This window comes from Electrophorus electricus, chromosome 4 (genome assembly GCF_013358815.1).
Source record: "Electrophorus electricus isolate fEleEle1 chromosome 4, fEleEle1.pri, whole genome shotgun sequence".
In the NCBI taxonomy this organism is placed as follows: domain Eukaryota; kingdom Metazoa; phylum Chordata; class Actinopteri; order Gymnotiformes; family Gymnotidae; genus Electrophorus; species Electrophorus electricus.
The window spans coordinates 3101922-3119184 of record NC_049538.1 but is presented as its reverse complement, the minus strand read 5'-3'; the positions used below and the strand labels follow the sequence as shown (position 1 = coordinate 3119184).

At 48.5% G+C, this 17263-nt stretch overlaps 1 protein-coding gene across 1 annotated transcript; it reads left to right on the top strand.

Moving 5' to 3' along the window:
- The first annotated feature begins 3368 nt into the window (after positions 1 to 3368).
- On the top strand, positions 3369 to 17103 carry gga3b (golgi associated, gamma adaptin ear containing, ARF binding protein 3b). Its single transcript, XM_035525672.1, has 17 exons — positions 3369 to 3477; positions 4035 to 4119; positions 4254 to 4329; positions 4415 to 4513; positions 4639 to 4762; positions 5525 to 5628; positions 6031 to 6111; positions 6672 to 6809; positions 7182 to 7263; positions 8282 to 8398; positions 8683 to 8940; positions 9142 to 9215; positions 9327 to 9487; positions 11142 to 11416; positions 11894 to 12063; positions 15068 to 15178; positions 15269 to 17103. Exons 1-17 carry the CDS (start codon positions 3438 to 3440, stop codon positions 15377 to 15379), a joined length of 2106 nt encoding a protein of 701 aa, XP_035381565.1. The 5' UTR covers positions 3369 to 3437; the 3' UTR covers positions 15380 to 17103.
- Positions 17104 to 17263: the final 160 nt, after the last annotated feature.

The window sequence follows — 17263 nt, the reverse complement described above, 5'->3', positions numbered from 1 at the left end:
TCCATTCCCGTTACAGTTCCAAATCCCAAACCGGCCCCTGATGTTGTAACGCAGAGGGCTTTGCACCAGGTCCTGGCTAGGCCTCTACTGACGTGGAACCACTGCAGGACTCTCTTCTAAACAAAATAATCTTAGAAATAAAATCACAGTTCACAATTGTGCATAACTCGGCAGTTATGGACAACTGTACCAAGATAAAAGAAACCTTCTAAAACCATATAAATGTCAAAAAACCAGTGGCACAGGGGGTAAAACACATTCTTAAAGATGAATACTCCAGGGAGCTCCCTAGAGGATTCTGGGAACTGTAGTGTGTGGAGGTTCTGGAGGGCTACATGAGACTGCAAAAAAAGGTGCACCTGAACAGTATTAAAAACTGAACAAAGACCTATAAAACGTACCATGACCTAATGTCCAGGCTGTTGAAGGTGACCAGCTGTGCCATCGGGGAGTGCAAGTTTAGCACCCTCGGTGCCTCTGTGGCTGTTGTATACAGACTGAAACGTCACCCCATTTTCTCATTTTTCTGTCAGAGAAGAAGGACCCAAGAGCCAATCCATGGCTGTCTTGTGCAGGACGCATGCTTCACATCCAGCTGTATATAACCACCTCACTCTGAGTCGCTCCCTGAAAAGAACACTCCTGAACGACAGCAAAGAATAAGACCTGCTACCGTACCTGCTCAACTGACGTGGTTTTTCCTTCAGCAGGGCTGGAGAAGACGTTGGTTCTAGTTCTGGTCGTTCAGTGAGGCAATCGTGTCGCCGATCTGGCCTTGCGTGACCTTAGAGGAGGCTGGGGTCATTATACTGGAGTGTGCTGCACCCTGAGAGCAGCCCTTCAACCAGATGGCGGTGTGGTCAGCCCGCACGACCTGTGGAAAGAGATGGTTAAAACAGGACGCCGGTACGCTGCTCCACACACTGTTCAGACACCTCCAGACATACTGAGTGGCCTAGTGCTCATTTAAAGTGGGTGACCTGTTATCTGCTATCTGATGGGAATATGAAATGGGGGGTTCAGAAGGGTTGGTCAAAACACTCAAATATTAACACACACACACACAAACAATTATTTATGACCATTTTGTTTTAGTGCAAGCCCCGTTTGAATTTGAACTTTACCCTTTCACCTTTTCAGGGAGGTACTCCTCTGGTGCTCAAGCATTTCAGAGAATGAACCACACATCACACCCAGAGCACCTGCAGCTATGCTCAAGTCACTACGTCACCTTCCCGTAAGGCTCCGGGTGTGCAAGCGGCTGCCGTCAGCAGGAGGGCTTCTGTCTCCATTCTGGATAGACTGATGACTATTTCTGTTTTTCTCCTTTAGTGTGGGGTGTAGACTGGCTGCCTAGGCTGCGACGTGATAAAGGTATGCGCAGTCACCCTACTGCTGAAAGGGAAATATGTCCCAGCCAAAAGTGGTGTTGTCGTGACAGCAGTCAAATGTGTCTCGGCATCTGGTAATACCGAGTGCTTCCAGTATCCAAGCCAGTGTTGCGGTGATGACGACTCACTGACACGGGCCGAGCTGCATCCGTGACGACACACACACACGTGCACTGACACGGGCCACTGGCCCTGAATTTTTGGCCTGTTTTTTTTTGTGCCCCAGGAAAAACTGCCCCACATTTAAACTGTGGCAGACTGGTTCCACATGAATGTTGCTGGTGTGTCCAGTCTCTTCCTGCCAAAGGAAAACTGCTTTATTGCCCCAGCCAAGCCTTCCTCAGGACCCACACACAGCAAATACCAGCTGAGCAGGAAACAACCCCAGGGGGAAACTGGGAAGGGGTAGCAAGCAGCAGACACACCTCCAGGTGGGCAGCAGACACATCTGAAACATGCTAATTAAAAGAAAAAGACATGACTAAACTAAACCAAACATATACACACACTCACACAAATCAACTATTTACAACAGAACACAGACACCTCTGGAACACTCGCTCTGTATTGGGGTGGGGGCATGAGGGGGTGTTTACATTCACCTGATAATAATACTCACTTATTGATCTCAGAGGATCCTAGCAGGAACAAATGAGAAATTAATAAAATAACATAATAGCTAAATATTTCACAGTAGCTACTAAATAATATACCTTAAGGTCAATACCTAAAGATCAAGAGGTGCCCAGGTGTTGTGTTGTTGGCATTCTGTGTGCTGGTCTCTCTTTTGCAATCACTGCCCTTCTGTGTGCTGGTCTCTCATTCTCAGTCACTGCCATTCTGTGTGCTGGTCTCTCATTCTCAGTCACTGCCATTCCATGTGCTGGTCTCTCTTTCTCAGTCACTGCCATTCTGTGTGCTGGTCTCTCATTCTCAGTCACGGCCATTTTATGTGCTGGTCTCTCTTTTGTAATCACTGCCATTCTGTGTGCTGGTCTCTCATTCTCAGTCACTGCCATAAGTGTGTGGGTCTCTCTTTCTCAGTCACTGCCATTCTTTGTGCTGGTCTCTCTTTTGCAATCACTGCCTTTCTGTGTGCTGGTCTCTTATTCTCAGTCACTGCCATTCTATGTGCTGGTCTCTCATTCTCAGTCACTGCCATTCTGTGTGCTGGTCTCTCTTTCTCAATCACTGCCATTCTGTGTGCTGGTCTCTCTTTCTCAGTCACTGACATTCGGTGTGGAAAAACCTTGTGAATGCTGATCTTCTCTTTATTATTATATTCAAAGCAATAATAATATAGATATAATACAGACAAAAACTGATCACCAGAGTGTTATTATACCCTAAGGTGTTTTATAAGCCTTAAAAAAAGAAACACGTTATTTCCAAACGGGCAAATCCTTCGGCATTTACTCCTCCTATAGGCAGATATGCGTAACTACACCCTGAAGCAAGACCTTCCGTAGTAAATTGTTGTAATAAAAAGTCATGTTTCAGTAAGATGCATTCCTGCATTCCCGCATTCCTAACTCACATCATAAAACACTGCTTTGTCTCAGCTCAGTATAACAAAGGGATAAAGTGAAATAAATTAATTTGCATATACTTTATTCACTGATGATGATGATGATGATGATGATGATGATGATGATGATGATGATGATTACCTTTCAGTCACACAGCAACAATTGTCAACCTCAGCGTCACGGACCACCACATATGTGCTTATTAGAGACTCCTGATTAATAATAATAACAGTAATAGTAATATAGTAATAGCCATAACTGCTGCCTAGTAGTCTGTGTCTGAAAAATCTATGAAATCCTATTTTTATTATCTAGTAATATTTGAAGTATTTTATCAGTGCTGTAATCTAAAGATATGGAAGATTAATGCGCTTGGGTAAATGCGCGCCAGTGCTTTCGCCATCGGCGCAGTCGCTCAGCTCTGCGGGGAAGCTGCGCTTTTCGGACGCAGCCTTTTCGCGGAAGTTGCGGTTTTCGGACGCAGCCTGTCTAAATTGGGATCACGCGATGAACCAGTATGGCGTACCAGGAAGCGGAGTCGCTGGAGTCCTGGCTCAGTAAGTGTGTGCCGACACTCGCGTTTATTTAATGTAAGGAACAGTGTGTGTGTGTAAGCTCTCTGCTGAGTGTGATCTCTGTCTGGGAGCGTTTCCCCGGCACCGCCAAGGCAGACACTGGTCTGGGGTCGGTGCGTTGACCATAACCACTGCGCTGTTCATCAGCAGAGATTTAGACGCCGTCTCCTCCGACTGGTGAAGCTCTGCAGATCAGGCTGGGTCCAGTACCAAATGGGACTGGTTCAGTATGTTCGCTGGTGTGATCTGTGCCGATTTGCGCTTCCAGTGGGTGATGGCAAGAAGACCCCACAATCTACAAAACAGTTACTTCTGAAGAGCATTCAAATATGACAGCTGTGTGGGATTTATTTGTAGCTGTCTGATTTGGGTTTAATAAAATCGTCAAGCGGAGAGAGTGCGAGTGAATGAATGAATGAATGAATGAATGAACGCACGCACGCGCGCGCGTGGCGCCTGTCACACCGCATGTAGTTTAATCATTAAGAGTCCTGCTGTTTTAAAATAATATTTGTCCATAATATGACACTCCTTCCCAGACAAAGCCACCCACCCCACGAACCGACAGGAAGACTGGGAATATATCATTGGCTTTTGTGACCAGATTAACAAGGAACTAGAAGGGTGAGCATCAGTAGTGACCTTATTGTTCATCTGTAGTAAAGATATAGCATTGTGATTCTAGTTGTCTAGATTCCTGTCGTTTATTTGGGCTTTGTTGTGCCGTTTTTAACGTTAAAGTGACTCTTGTTTATAAGTCCTCAGATAGCTGTTCGTCTGCTTGTGCACAAAATCCAGTCGCCGCAGGAGTGGGAGTCAATGCAGGCGTTAACTGTGAGTGCTAACGCTGGACGCCGCATCCGTGAGCGCACGTTTACCCCAGCACACGCTATCGTTAAAGATTCCTCCTCTCTCACAGGTGCTGGAGGCATGCATGAAAAACTGTGGGAGAAGGTTTCATAACGAAGTAGCCAAATACAGGTTTTTAAATGAACTCATCAAAGTCCTTTCACCCAAGGTAAGGCCATCTTTAACGACAGCTTAGACACACACCCCATCTGCTCTGTCTAGTACTAACTCATCTCTCTCTCTCTCTCTCTCTCTCTCTCTCTCTCTCTCTCTCTCTCTCTGTGGATATGTCAGTACATGGGAGACAGTGTCTCAGAGAAGGTGAAGACTAAGATTATTGAAATGCTCTACAGCTGGACTGTAGCTTTTCCTAACGAGGCCAAAATAAGTGACGCCTACCAAACCCTGAAGAGGCAAGGTGACTGAGAGCACATCCTCACCCTCACTCACTCACTCACTCACTCACTCTCACTCTCACTCCCATTTACCCTTATGTTCGCTCATCCATACTCTTATTCATCTTGTTTAATACCTTGCTTTATTATTTATTACTGCACTATTGGCCCTAAGCATTGTTGAAGGCTGTCATATGCAAATGAGCACAGTATCTGATTGCACATAGGTTGGTTTTGGCCAATCCCAGCTCTCTGTGGGTGTTTTGATGAATCACAGTATTTACATGTTCAGTAACATCTCCATCCTGTCTACCAATGTAATGCAGACAGGTCTTTTAAGTGTGGCGCAGATAGAGCGCCCCCCATGTGTTTTGAACACACTGCGAGGCCTGTTGGAATAGGCAGCGCTATAGTGGCGAGTGTATTGTTTTTCCGTCTTGTGCCACCCTAGTTTGGAGTCTGAGTCGCTGTAAGGGATGACCTGTGTGTTTTGGCTGGGACCGCCTCCTGCAGACAGAGGAGGTCCTTTCTTACCGTTGCTCCGCTCGTCCTGACGGTGCTGTTGCCCGGTAGTCGGTACCCAGCACTGCCCAAACGCCACGCCCTCAGAGCGCTTTTGCGTACTGTCGCGTTTGACCTCGACAGCGCCATGCGTTTTTGCTGTGGTCGGTGCGTCCGATGAGATCAGGTTACACTGCGGTCGACAGCGTGACTATCACCTTTACGCTAGTGTTAGGAATGTGTTCTCCAGATGTTCACATCATGGTTTTTCGTTCTCCCCGAAGGACTCATCTCATCAGACCCTGAGCTGACCGCAGACAAGGCTCTGATCCCATCCCCACCTTCTCGACCCAAAAACCCCGTGTTTGACAACGAGGATATGGGCAAGGTGAGTATGTGAGGTCAGCGGAACCACACCAGCGCAAAGGTCAACTCCAGGCTCTGCCAGTGATTGTGTTTCAGTGGATTGTATTTGGCCTTCAGGGTTGTGTACACAGACTGGTCGTTAGGGGTTTGCATGTTCCCGAGAACCCAAAAGTGAAAGCGAAACAACTTACAAAATTCTCTCCCATATCTGCGTTAACTGGACTCAGATCTGGAGGAAAAGGTGCTTCATCTGTCTGTCAGGGTTTTCTACAGGACTGTGCTGTTCCCGTTACTCACATGGTCACATGGTCACACCTTCAGGACAATTCATGCATTTCATAGGATTTTAAATGTGTATTTTAAATTGTAGACTTAAATAAAAGTGTGTGTGCATGCATGTGTGTGTGTGTGTGTGTGTGTGTAGCTGTTGGCAGAGCTCCTGCGAAGTAAGAACCCTGAAGACCTGCAGGAGGCCAACAGACTAATCAAGAACATGGTGAAGGAGGTGGGTGTAGTCCGAGTGTAGTCCGCCTGGCCTCCTCTGATCCAGGACCAGTGTCCAGCACATGGTTGGTGCTGGACCTGTTTTAACACTCCTGCTGATGAGCAAGGCATGTTTGAGCAGGACAGTCAGAAAACCGTGCTGGAGTCCAGGCAGCCGCACACCACACCGGTGACCGAGGAGCACTTAGGGGTCGATAGGGGTTATCATTTAATTATAGAATCTCCTATATATGCATGTTGGGAGTTTAGCATAGAGAAGTTCGATCATCCATGCATTTGATGTTGGTGGAGAGTGTAAGGATCATTAGTCATCCTTCCTGCGTTTATCTGGAGTGTTTTTGGGGAAATGGGCTCGGAGTGGTGTGAGGGGCATTGTAGCCCCACAGTGTAGTGGTGTACGCGCTCTCAAACGCCTAAGTTTAGTTCGGTCAGGTATGGTGGAACAGGGAACATGCAAGAGTTTGATTGACATGCCGAAAGCTTTCAGGATTGAAGCCTGGGGCGGTCCCTGTTACCGACTCGGGCCCGTGATCGGCCCGTGATTGGCCCGTGTTTGTGCAGGATGACGCCCGGGTGCAGAAGCGGACCAAGCGCATGAACACGCTGGAGGAAGTAAACAACAACGTGAAGCTGCTGCGCGAGATGCTGAGCCACTACGACAAAGACGGGTCATCAGACGCTGACCGTGAGCTCATCAAGGTGAGACGGAGCGGTAGCGTGCCATTCCACCAGGCGTTCTCCGCCCCTGAGTGTGGCGTGTGTGGTGAATGTGGTGTTGTCTCCGGGTTAGGGTTTGAGTGGGGCCCTTTCTCTGGTCAGTGGGAAGGATCTGTGTACATGTCAGGAGGCTTTCGGAGTGCGGCGCTCTCATTGGCGCGACCTTCGACCCCTGATTATTGTTCAAACCTGCTGTAATGCACATCTCATTCAAACACGAGTCTCTCATCGCGGCAGTTGTCCTCTGTCGCCTGACAGTGTCCAGATCACGCCCCACTCAGCAGCTCGGAGCCCATGGTTTGAGTTCCTCTTTTGTCCTGATGACAGTTAACACAGCTCTCTTCCTGATTGTAGGAACTGTACGAGCGCTGTGACAAGCTGAGGCGTACAGCTTTCAAACTGGCCACCGAGACAGAAGACAATGACACTAGTTTAGGTAATACGGCTAACACTGTGCGCGTGTGTGTGTGTGTGTGATCACAGTATCTATATTACATGACCACTTCCTGATGAGAATTGATCACATAAGCTATCAGGCATCATAACCTAATCCTTTAAATCGTGGCAACTTGAACCCCCTTTAAAGAGAGAAACAGGAGTGATTAGTATCAGTGGAGTGTTGTAGTTTGGATGATGTGTAACGTGCTGTTACGTTGTTCGGATGGTGTGTAACGTGCTGTTACGTTGTTCGGATGGTGTGTAATGTGCTGTGATTGGGTGGTACGTAACATGCTGTTACATTGTTTGGATGGTGTGTAATGTGCATAACGTGCATAACGTGGTGTGTAACGCGGTGTGTTTTGGTGTTAGGGGATGGTGTGTAACGTGTGTTTTGGTATTAGGTTGGTGTGTAACATGGTGTGTTTTGGTGTTAGGGGATGATGGGTAATGTGGTGTGTTTTGGTGTTAGGGGATGTGTGTGACGTGGTGTGTTTTAGTGTTAGGGGATGGTGTGTAACGTGGTGTGTAACATGGTGTGTTTTGGTGTTAGGGGATGGTATGTAATGTGGTGTATTTTGGTGTTAGGGGATGGTGGGTAATGTGTGTTTTGGTGTTAGGGGATGTGTGTGACGTGGTGTGTTTTGGTGTTAGGGGATGGTGTGTAACGTGGTGTGTTTTGGTGTTAGGGGATGGTGTGTAACGTGGTGTGTAACATGGTGTGTTTTGGTGTTAGGGGATGGTGTGTAATGTGGTGTGTTTTGGTGTTAGGGGATGGTGTGTAATGTGGTGTATTTTGGTGTTAGGGGATGGTGTGTAACGTGGTGTGTTTTGGTGTTAGGGGATGGTGTGTAACATGGTGTGTTTTGGTGTTAGGGGATGGTGTGTAACATGGTGTGTTTTGGTGTTAGGGGATGGTGTGTAACATGGTGTGTTTTGGTGTTAGGGGATGGTGTGTAACATGGTGTGTTTTGGTGTTAGGGGATGGTGTGTAACATGGTGTGTTTTGGTGTTAGGGGACATCCTGCAAGCCAATGACGACCTGGCGAGAGTCATCAGTTTGTATAGAAGGATCGTGCAGGGAGAGACTGATGGAGAGCAGAGTGAGGAACCCGGGCCAGCTCCTGAGGAAGGTGAACTCACGCACACACACACACACACACACACACACACACACACACACACACACACACACACACACACACACACACACACACACACACACACATACACAGCAGCCAAGAAGAAGTGTTTTTAAGTCTAAAACCTGCCCTTTAACCTTCACAACATCTGCAAAGATGTTCTGATCTGTTTATCACCATCTGTCTCTCTGTCTCTCTTTCTCTTGATACTATCACACCCCGTCTCTCTCTCTCGCTCTCGCTCTCTCTCTCTCTTTCGTTTCTCCTTCGCTCAGGATGTGAAACAACAGGCACATTGATTGATCTGGCTGGCTTGGATGAACCCTCTCCCCCTCAGACAGTCTTGCCCTCTCAAGCCTGCAGTGTCTCCTCGACCAATCCGCTGGCCGCCACTATTCCAGTGCTCCCACCTCCTCCTCGTCGATTGGGTAGCAGCCATGGAGGTCATGCCAGTCAAACCAGCAGCCCCAATCATAAAGCCTCTGACCAATCAGCATCTCTCTCTCTGCTTGATGATGAGCTTTTGTCTTTAGGTAAATAAGTAGTGGTGTTTATTTTTTTAATGTCTTTTTGTATTTTAGTTGTAGGTATTGTCATACCTGGTTTAAAATGTTATGATGATGTACTTAAATATTTGTTCAACATGCTTGTTCACACAGACAGACACACACACACACACACACACACACACACACACACGCGCGCGCGTTTCTCAGTCGTGTGTGTAACGGCAGGTTTGACTGAGCCTCCCCCGGTGCCGAGCAGACCCCGGCTGAGAGAGCTGTCCACCCAGTGGACATCCTTACAGGTGCCGCACCCTGCCCCCAAAACCCCATAGAACCAATCAGAGAAGAGCTTTTTGGGAGTGGTGCGCGGTTCTGCCAGTGTCCTGATTTTGTCTCTCCTGTCTCTCTGCCAGGCCCCTGATCCTGGGATGGACATGTTCACCACTGCAGGGGGACCCAACTCCACCTTTCCTCCAGCGCATGCCTCCATCCTCCCTGCCCGGCCCACGCCCTCCTCCACAGCCAGCCCGGGGCTGCTTGACCTCTCCGTGCTGAATTTCAAAGATATAACGAGGTCAGTGAGCCCCTGCTCCTAGTCCTGCGTTTTGTGATCATTTGTTACTCCTTGTTGTTGATTTGGCCTTGTTGTCCTGGGCTGGACTGGGGTAGTTGTAGTTCAGATTTTCCTGGACTGGGGTAGTTGTAGTTCAGATTTTCCTGGACTGGGGTAGTTGTGGTTCAGATCGTCCTGGACTGTCTAAAAAGAGTTGAAATCAAATCACCTGGACCAAAAAAAACACTGTCATCGTGGCCTGGTTTCCCTTGCCAAGACTAGTCCTGACCCTAGACCACATAGACTAGTCCTGACCCTAGACCACATAGGTTAGTCCTCTCTAGACCACATAGACTAGTCCTGACTCTAGACCACATAGACTAGTCCTGACTCTAGACCACATAGACTAGTCCTCTCTAGACCACATAGACTAGTCCTGACCCTAGACCACATAGACTAGTGCTGACCCTAGACCACCTAGACTAGTCCTCTCTAGACCACATAGACTAGTCCTCTCTAGACCACCTAGACTAGTCCTCTCTAGACCACCTAGACTAGTTCTGACCCTAGACTACATAGACTAGTCCTGACCCTAGACCACATAGATTAGTCCTGACTCTAGACCACATAGACTAGTCCTCTCTAGATCACCTAGACTAGTCCTGACCCTAGACCACATAGACTAGTCCTGACCCTAGACTACATAGACTAGTCTTGACCCTAGACCACATAGACTAGTCCTGACTCTAGACCACGTAGACTAGTCCTGAACCTAGACCACATAGACTAGTGCTGACCCTAGACCACCTAGACTAGTCCTCTCTAGACCACCTAGACTAGTCCTGACCCTAGACCACCTAGACTAGTCCTGACCCTAGACAACATAAACTAGTCCTCTCTAGACCACATAGACTAGTCCTCTCTAGACCACCTAGACTAGTTCTGACCCTAGACTACATAGACTAATCCTGGCCCTAGACCACATAGATTAGTCCTGACTCTAGACCACATAGATTAGTCCTGACTCTAGACCACATAGACTAATCCTCTCTAGACCACCTAGACTAGTCCTGACCCTAGACCACATAGACTAGTCCTCTCTAGACCACCTAGACTAGTTCTGACCCTAGACTACATAGACTAGTCCTGACCCTAGACCACATAGACTAGTCCTGACTCTAGACCACCTAGACTAGTCCTGACCCTAGACCACATAGACTAGTCCTCTCTAGACCACATAGACTAGTCCTGACCCTAGACCACATAGATTAGTCCTGACTCTAGACCACATAGTACTTTCATTGGAATTCCGGTTGTCCAGTAAACCTTGGAGAAACATTATTTTTAAACATCATTTTTATTATTTTACGGTACAGTTACCTCCTAGCGGACAGAACCAGCTCCCACACTCGGCTATTGCTCGTGTGTGTGCACAAACAAACAAAACAACAGACAGTTTGTGTTTGTCATCCCACAGTGTTGAAATATCCTGAGCTGTTCTTCTCTGTCTCTGTCTGTGTCTCTGTCTGTATCTGTTCCTCTCTGTCTGTGTCTGTTCTGCTCTGTCTGTGTCTGCTCGTCTGTATTTGTGCCTGTCTCTGTCTGTGTCTACATCTGTTCCTCGCTGTATCTGTCTGTGTTTGCGTCTGTTCTTCTCCGTGTCTGTCTCCTGCAGTCAGAGTGCTGTCCCTGCCGACAGAGGTTTGGGTTTCTTGGGCGCTGCTGTGATGTCCACGCCTGCTTCACTCTCCTCCTCCAACCCCTTCCTCAGCTTGGCACCGTCCGGCTCACCTGTCCTCCCGCGGGTCGCCCAGATGGGCCAGTCCGCCCCGGGCAGCCCGCTGTTCCGCCCAGCACGCTCGCCCCTGCACTCCCTGCAGGGAAGCCCCGCACGAGGACTCGAGCAGTCCCTGGCCGGCGTCTACGTCCCGATGGACTCCATCAAGACCAGTGAGTGTGCCGCCGGTTCCGTGGGTGTGGTCTCAGGGTCCGCCGCGTCTACCCCACCTCCTAACGCACCAGAGTGTTAGTCCTGCACGTTCCACTACACTGTGAGAGTACATCGGGTGTGCTGGCACAGGTCGGGCGCTAAACCCAGGGGAGTGCGGGGACCGAACCCCATCACAGGTGTTAAGCTCCCAGCTGAAACTCACCTGGGTAAGTCCGTGGAGACCCGACACCGCGGAGTGCTGTGGCTGCACGCCACTGAACGGACTGCGCACACTGTGTCTCGATGATTAGGGTTTTCCCTTCCAGATCAATAAAGTGTTATTTTATCTTAAATGAGTAGAATGCGCGCGTGACCTCCCAGGGTGCAGAACAGGAGAGGAATGAACCTGAGCAGGTGGAGTTTGTACTCCAGGACAGTAGGGGGCGCCGTGGGGCAGGGTATGTGATGAAAAGTGAGGCTGAGCTGGTCTCCCTCAGGCAAGGCGCTGCCCGTGACAGCATACGACAAGGACGGCGTCCGCATGCTGCTGCACTTCGCCACCGACTGTCCCCCCGGGAGACCCGACGTCCTGGTCATTGTGGTGTCCGTGGTCAACACAGCGGCTCTGTCTGTGCAGAACGTAGTGCTGCAGGCAGCCGTGCCAAAGGTGATACACACACTATACACACACACACACACTAAACACACTACAAACACACCACACACACACACACACACACTATACACACTATAAACACACACTATACACACACCTACACACTATACACACACACACAATAAACACACTACAAACACACTATACACACACACACTATATACACACACACTATACACACTACACTCACACAGTATACACACTTTACACACCACGCACACTATACACGCACCTACACACTATACACAGTATATATACACACACACACTATACACACACACTACACACACTATACACACACACACAATACACACTACACTACACACTATACACGCACCTACACACTATACACAGTATATATACACACACACACTATACACACACACTACACACACACTATACACACACACACAATACACACTACACTACACACTATACACCCTCCTACACACTATATACACACACACTACACACACCTATACACACTAGACACACACACTACACAGAAACACACACACACTAGGGAGAGAGGCACGGCCAGTTACACATCAACACGCGCGCACACACAGTGTCTCGTTCTTGTGTCGCTGTGCAGACACATACGGAACAAACACATTAGAGGCACGGCCAGTTACACATCAACACGCGCGCACACACAGTGTCTCGTTCTTGTGTCGCTGTGCAGACACATACGGAACAAACACATTAGAGGCACGGCCAGTTACACATCAACACGCGCGCACACACAGTGTCTCGTTCTTGTGTCGCTGTGCAGACACATACGGAACAAACACATTAGAGGCACGGCCAGTTACACATCAACACGCGCGCACACACAGTGTCTCGTTCTTGTGTCGCTGTGCAGACACATACGGAACAAACACATTAGAGGCACGGCCAGTTACACATCAACACGCGCGCACACACAGTGTCTCGTTCTTGTGTCGCTGTGCAGACACATACGGAACAAACACATTAGAGGCACGGCCAGTTACACATCAACACGCGCGCACACACAGTGTCTCGTTCTTGTGTCGCTGTGCAGACACATACGGAACAAACACATTAGAGGCACGGCCAGTTACACATCAACACGCGCGCACACACAGTGTCTCGTTCTTGTGTCGCTGTGCAGACACATACGGAACAAACACATTAGAGGCACGGCCAGTTACACATCAACACGCGCGCACACACAGTGTCTCGTTCTTGTGTCGCTGTGCAGACACATACGGAACAAACACATTAGAGGCACGGCCAGTTACACATCAACACGCGCGCACACACAGTGTCTCGTTCTTGTGTCGCTGTGCAGACACATACGGAACAAACACATTAGAGGCACGGCCAGTTACACATCAACACGCGCGCACACACAGTGTCTCGTTCTTGTGTCGCTGTGCAGACACATACGGAACAAACACATTAGAGGCACGGCCAGTTACACATCAACACGCGCGCACACACAGTGTCTCGTTCTTGTGTCGCTGTGCAGACACATACGGAACAAACACATTAGAGGCACGGCCAGTTACACATCAACACGCGCGCACACACAGTGTCTCGTTCTTGTGTCGCTGTGCAGACACATACGGAACAAACACATTAGAGGCACGGCCAGTTACACATCAACACGCGCGCACACACAGTGTCTCGTTCTTGTGTCGCTGTGCAGACACATACGGAACAAACACATTAGAGGCACGGCCAGTTACACATCAACACGCGCGCACACACAGTGTCTCGTTCTTGTGTCGCTGTGCAGACACATACGGAACAAACACATTAGAGGCACGGCCAGTTACACATCAACACGCGCGCACACACAGTGTCTCGTTCTTGTGTCGCTGTGCAGACACATACGGAACAAACACATTAGAGGCACGGCCAGTTACACATCAACACGCGCGCACACACAGTGTCTCGTTCTTGTGTCGCTGTGCAGACACATACGGAACAAACACATTAGAGGCACGGCCAGTTACACATCAACACGCGCGCACACACAGTGTCTCGTTCTTGTGTCGCTGTGCAGACACATACGGAACAAACACATTAGAGGCACGGCCAGTTACACATCAACACGCGCGCACACACAGTGTCTCGTTCTTGTGTCGCTGTGCAGACACATACGGAACAAACACATTAGAGGCACGGCCAGTTACACATCAACACGCGCGCACACACAGTGTCTCGTTCTTGTGTCGCTGTGCAGACACATACGGAACAAACACATTAGAGGCACGGCCAGTTACACATCAACACGCGCGCACACACAGTGTCTCGTTCTTGTGTCGCTGTGCAGACACATACGGAACAAACACATTAGAGGCACAGCCAGTTACACATCAACACGCGCGCACACACAGTGTCTCGTTCTTGTGTCGCTGTGCAGACACATATGGAACAAACACATTAGAGGCACGGCCAGTTACACATCAACACGCGCGCACACACAGTGTCTCGTTCTTGTGTCGCTGTGCAGACACATACGGAACAAACACATTAGAGGCACGGCCAGTTACACATCAACACGCGCGCACACACAGTGTCTCGTTCTTGTGTCGCTGTGCAGACACATACGGAACAAACACATTAGAGGCACGGCCAGTTACACATCAACACGCGCGCACACACAGTGTCTCGTTCTTGTGTCGCTGTGCAGACACATATGGAACAAACACATTAGAGGCACGGCCAGTTACACATCAACACGCGCGCACACACAGTGTCTCGTTCTTGTGTCGCTGTGCAGACACATATGGAACAAACACATTAGAGGCACGGCCAGTTACACATCAACACGCGCGCACACACAGTGTCTCGTTCTTGTGTCGCTGTGCAGACACATACGGAACAAACACATTAGAGGCACGGCCAGTTACACATCAACACGCGCACACACACAGTGTCTCGTTCTTGTGTCGCTGTGCAGACACATATGGAACAAACACACTTCTTACCGCTTCTTTCCTTTGTCCTTTGGGTCTCTCAGTCTATGAAGGTGAAGCTTCAGTCTCCGTCAGGATCAGAGCTTGCCCCGTTTAACCCTGTCCTTCCTCCGTCCTCCATTACACAGGTCATGCTGCTGGCCAACCCCCTGAAGGTGACACACACACACACACACAGATGCATTTATTATGTCATTCAGAGATCCTCACAAGCAGTTGACTGTGCATGTGTGTGTGTGTTTCAGGAGAAGGTCCGTTTGCGTTATAAGCTGATGTTTGTGCTCGGGGAGAGGCCATACTGTGAGGTTGGAGAGGTAGTCCAGTTCCCTCCAGTAGAGACATGGGGAGCCCTCTAGATCCAAGCTTCCAGCACCACACACACACACACACACACACACACACTCCACCAGAGTTATGGTGCGCTCATCCCTGTACCAATCTTGCACTGTCTCTCAGTTAACTGTAAAACCTCCTGGGTTTATTTGTGTATAAGTTGCTGTTTTATTTACTCTGTGACTCGCATTATAAGTATTAACATTGAACTAAAGAGGTAACGCATTAATCCAAAGCCTGTAATCTCCCACCATGTACAAACTCAGTGGGATTAGAGATTACCTGCACCTCGACATGGAGTCTCCGCACAGAGAGAGATTACTTGATTATCAATGACACAGGGTCTCCGCACAGAGAGAGATTACCTGCACATCACCGACACGGACTCACTGCGGTAGACGTACACCTGACTCCAGCTCCTCTGTCTCCACTCCGTGATCTCATGACTACTGAAGACAAGCGTTCACTGTTAGCCATCTGAGAGTGAGCCGCTTTGTAGAACAAAACCAGGTCACGGAGAGTGACTCACCCGCTACAGGTGTTCCTGCCCCCGAGACGAACACTGTTGGTGGTCCTCGTCTAGAGAGGAAGGGACCGTCTCACGGACGGGATGCCTATAACTGGAATATAGGTCCCTCTCCATGGTCTGCCTTCAGTGCGAATCAAAGCAGGTGGTGTTACGTTTTCACCTCATGTCATTTAAGATTTAGGGTTCATTTTAATGGACTGTTTTATATTTATTAATGTACAGTGCAATATATGTTTGTTTTATTATAGGAACTATTTTTTTGTCGGTGCAGGAACGAGTTTGAGTGTGACGCTCTCGGGCTGTATGTCCTCCCCTGGAAAGTTGAGCTTTCATGATGAACGTTCCCTGCGTTTACAGTTACAGGCTTCTATCGTTTAGACCCACAGATGTTGTCTTGGGCAGTACAGAATGTTAATAAGTGGTTTAACAAGATAGAGGAAATGAAAGAATACTTTGGCCAAACAGCCTAATGCGTTTTGATGAGGCTTTGAAGTACAGTAGTCAGAGTTTACAGACTTGTACAGAATGGTTTGACAATTAGGTGTACGTTGGCTGCTAGCTCTCTGACACGACTTAACATTTATCATCACAGACGTGTTGCATGCGCCATGCACCAGAGGAAGAGGGATCAGACTCTTAAATGAACAGCAGTCTAATTCAGACTCCATCAAACAGAATAAGATCAGATTGGATTTACATCACGCTTGTCTGATGACCTGACTTGCAGTCACATTGCATTTTACGTTTTGGTTCATAACGGACTGTGTTGTGTATTTTTAATCTTAGTTTTGATTCTGAAGTTCAGTGGATATATAACCTATGAAAACCTGGACACAAACTACAGTGTTTATACAGACAACTGGAACGTTGATGTAAACAAAACAATGCCCAACAAACTACCAAGTCAGATTTCTACTCCTTATCCAAACCGACCTCACAGGTCCGTATGAACGCAGGAGATCCCATGGTGCAGTGGCTTTGCGAAGTACAGGTGTGAGAAACGCACCAGAAAAAGGACCCTGTCCTCACGCTCCAGAAGGGCTGACAACGTGAGGCGTGAACACAAGCCCCTCCTCACAGGATCCAGACTGGAGGGGTCCTCGTGTATATAACATGTATGTGTGTGCGCCGTATATGCTCGTGTTATGTGAGTCCTGAGCTTGTAATGTGTGGTCTGTTCACTCGCATGCAGTATTAAAGGATGTCTTTTAGAACAGATCACAGTGCTGGCTGGTTTTATTAAGTCTGCTCTACAGTTTTGGATCTGTCCGCAATATGAGTTTTTATATAGTTGGATGTGGTTGAGATTCTCTCTCAAACTAATTTTAAACATTTATATAAAGCCAAGTTAATCCACACCAGGTCTTCAGAATACGGG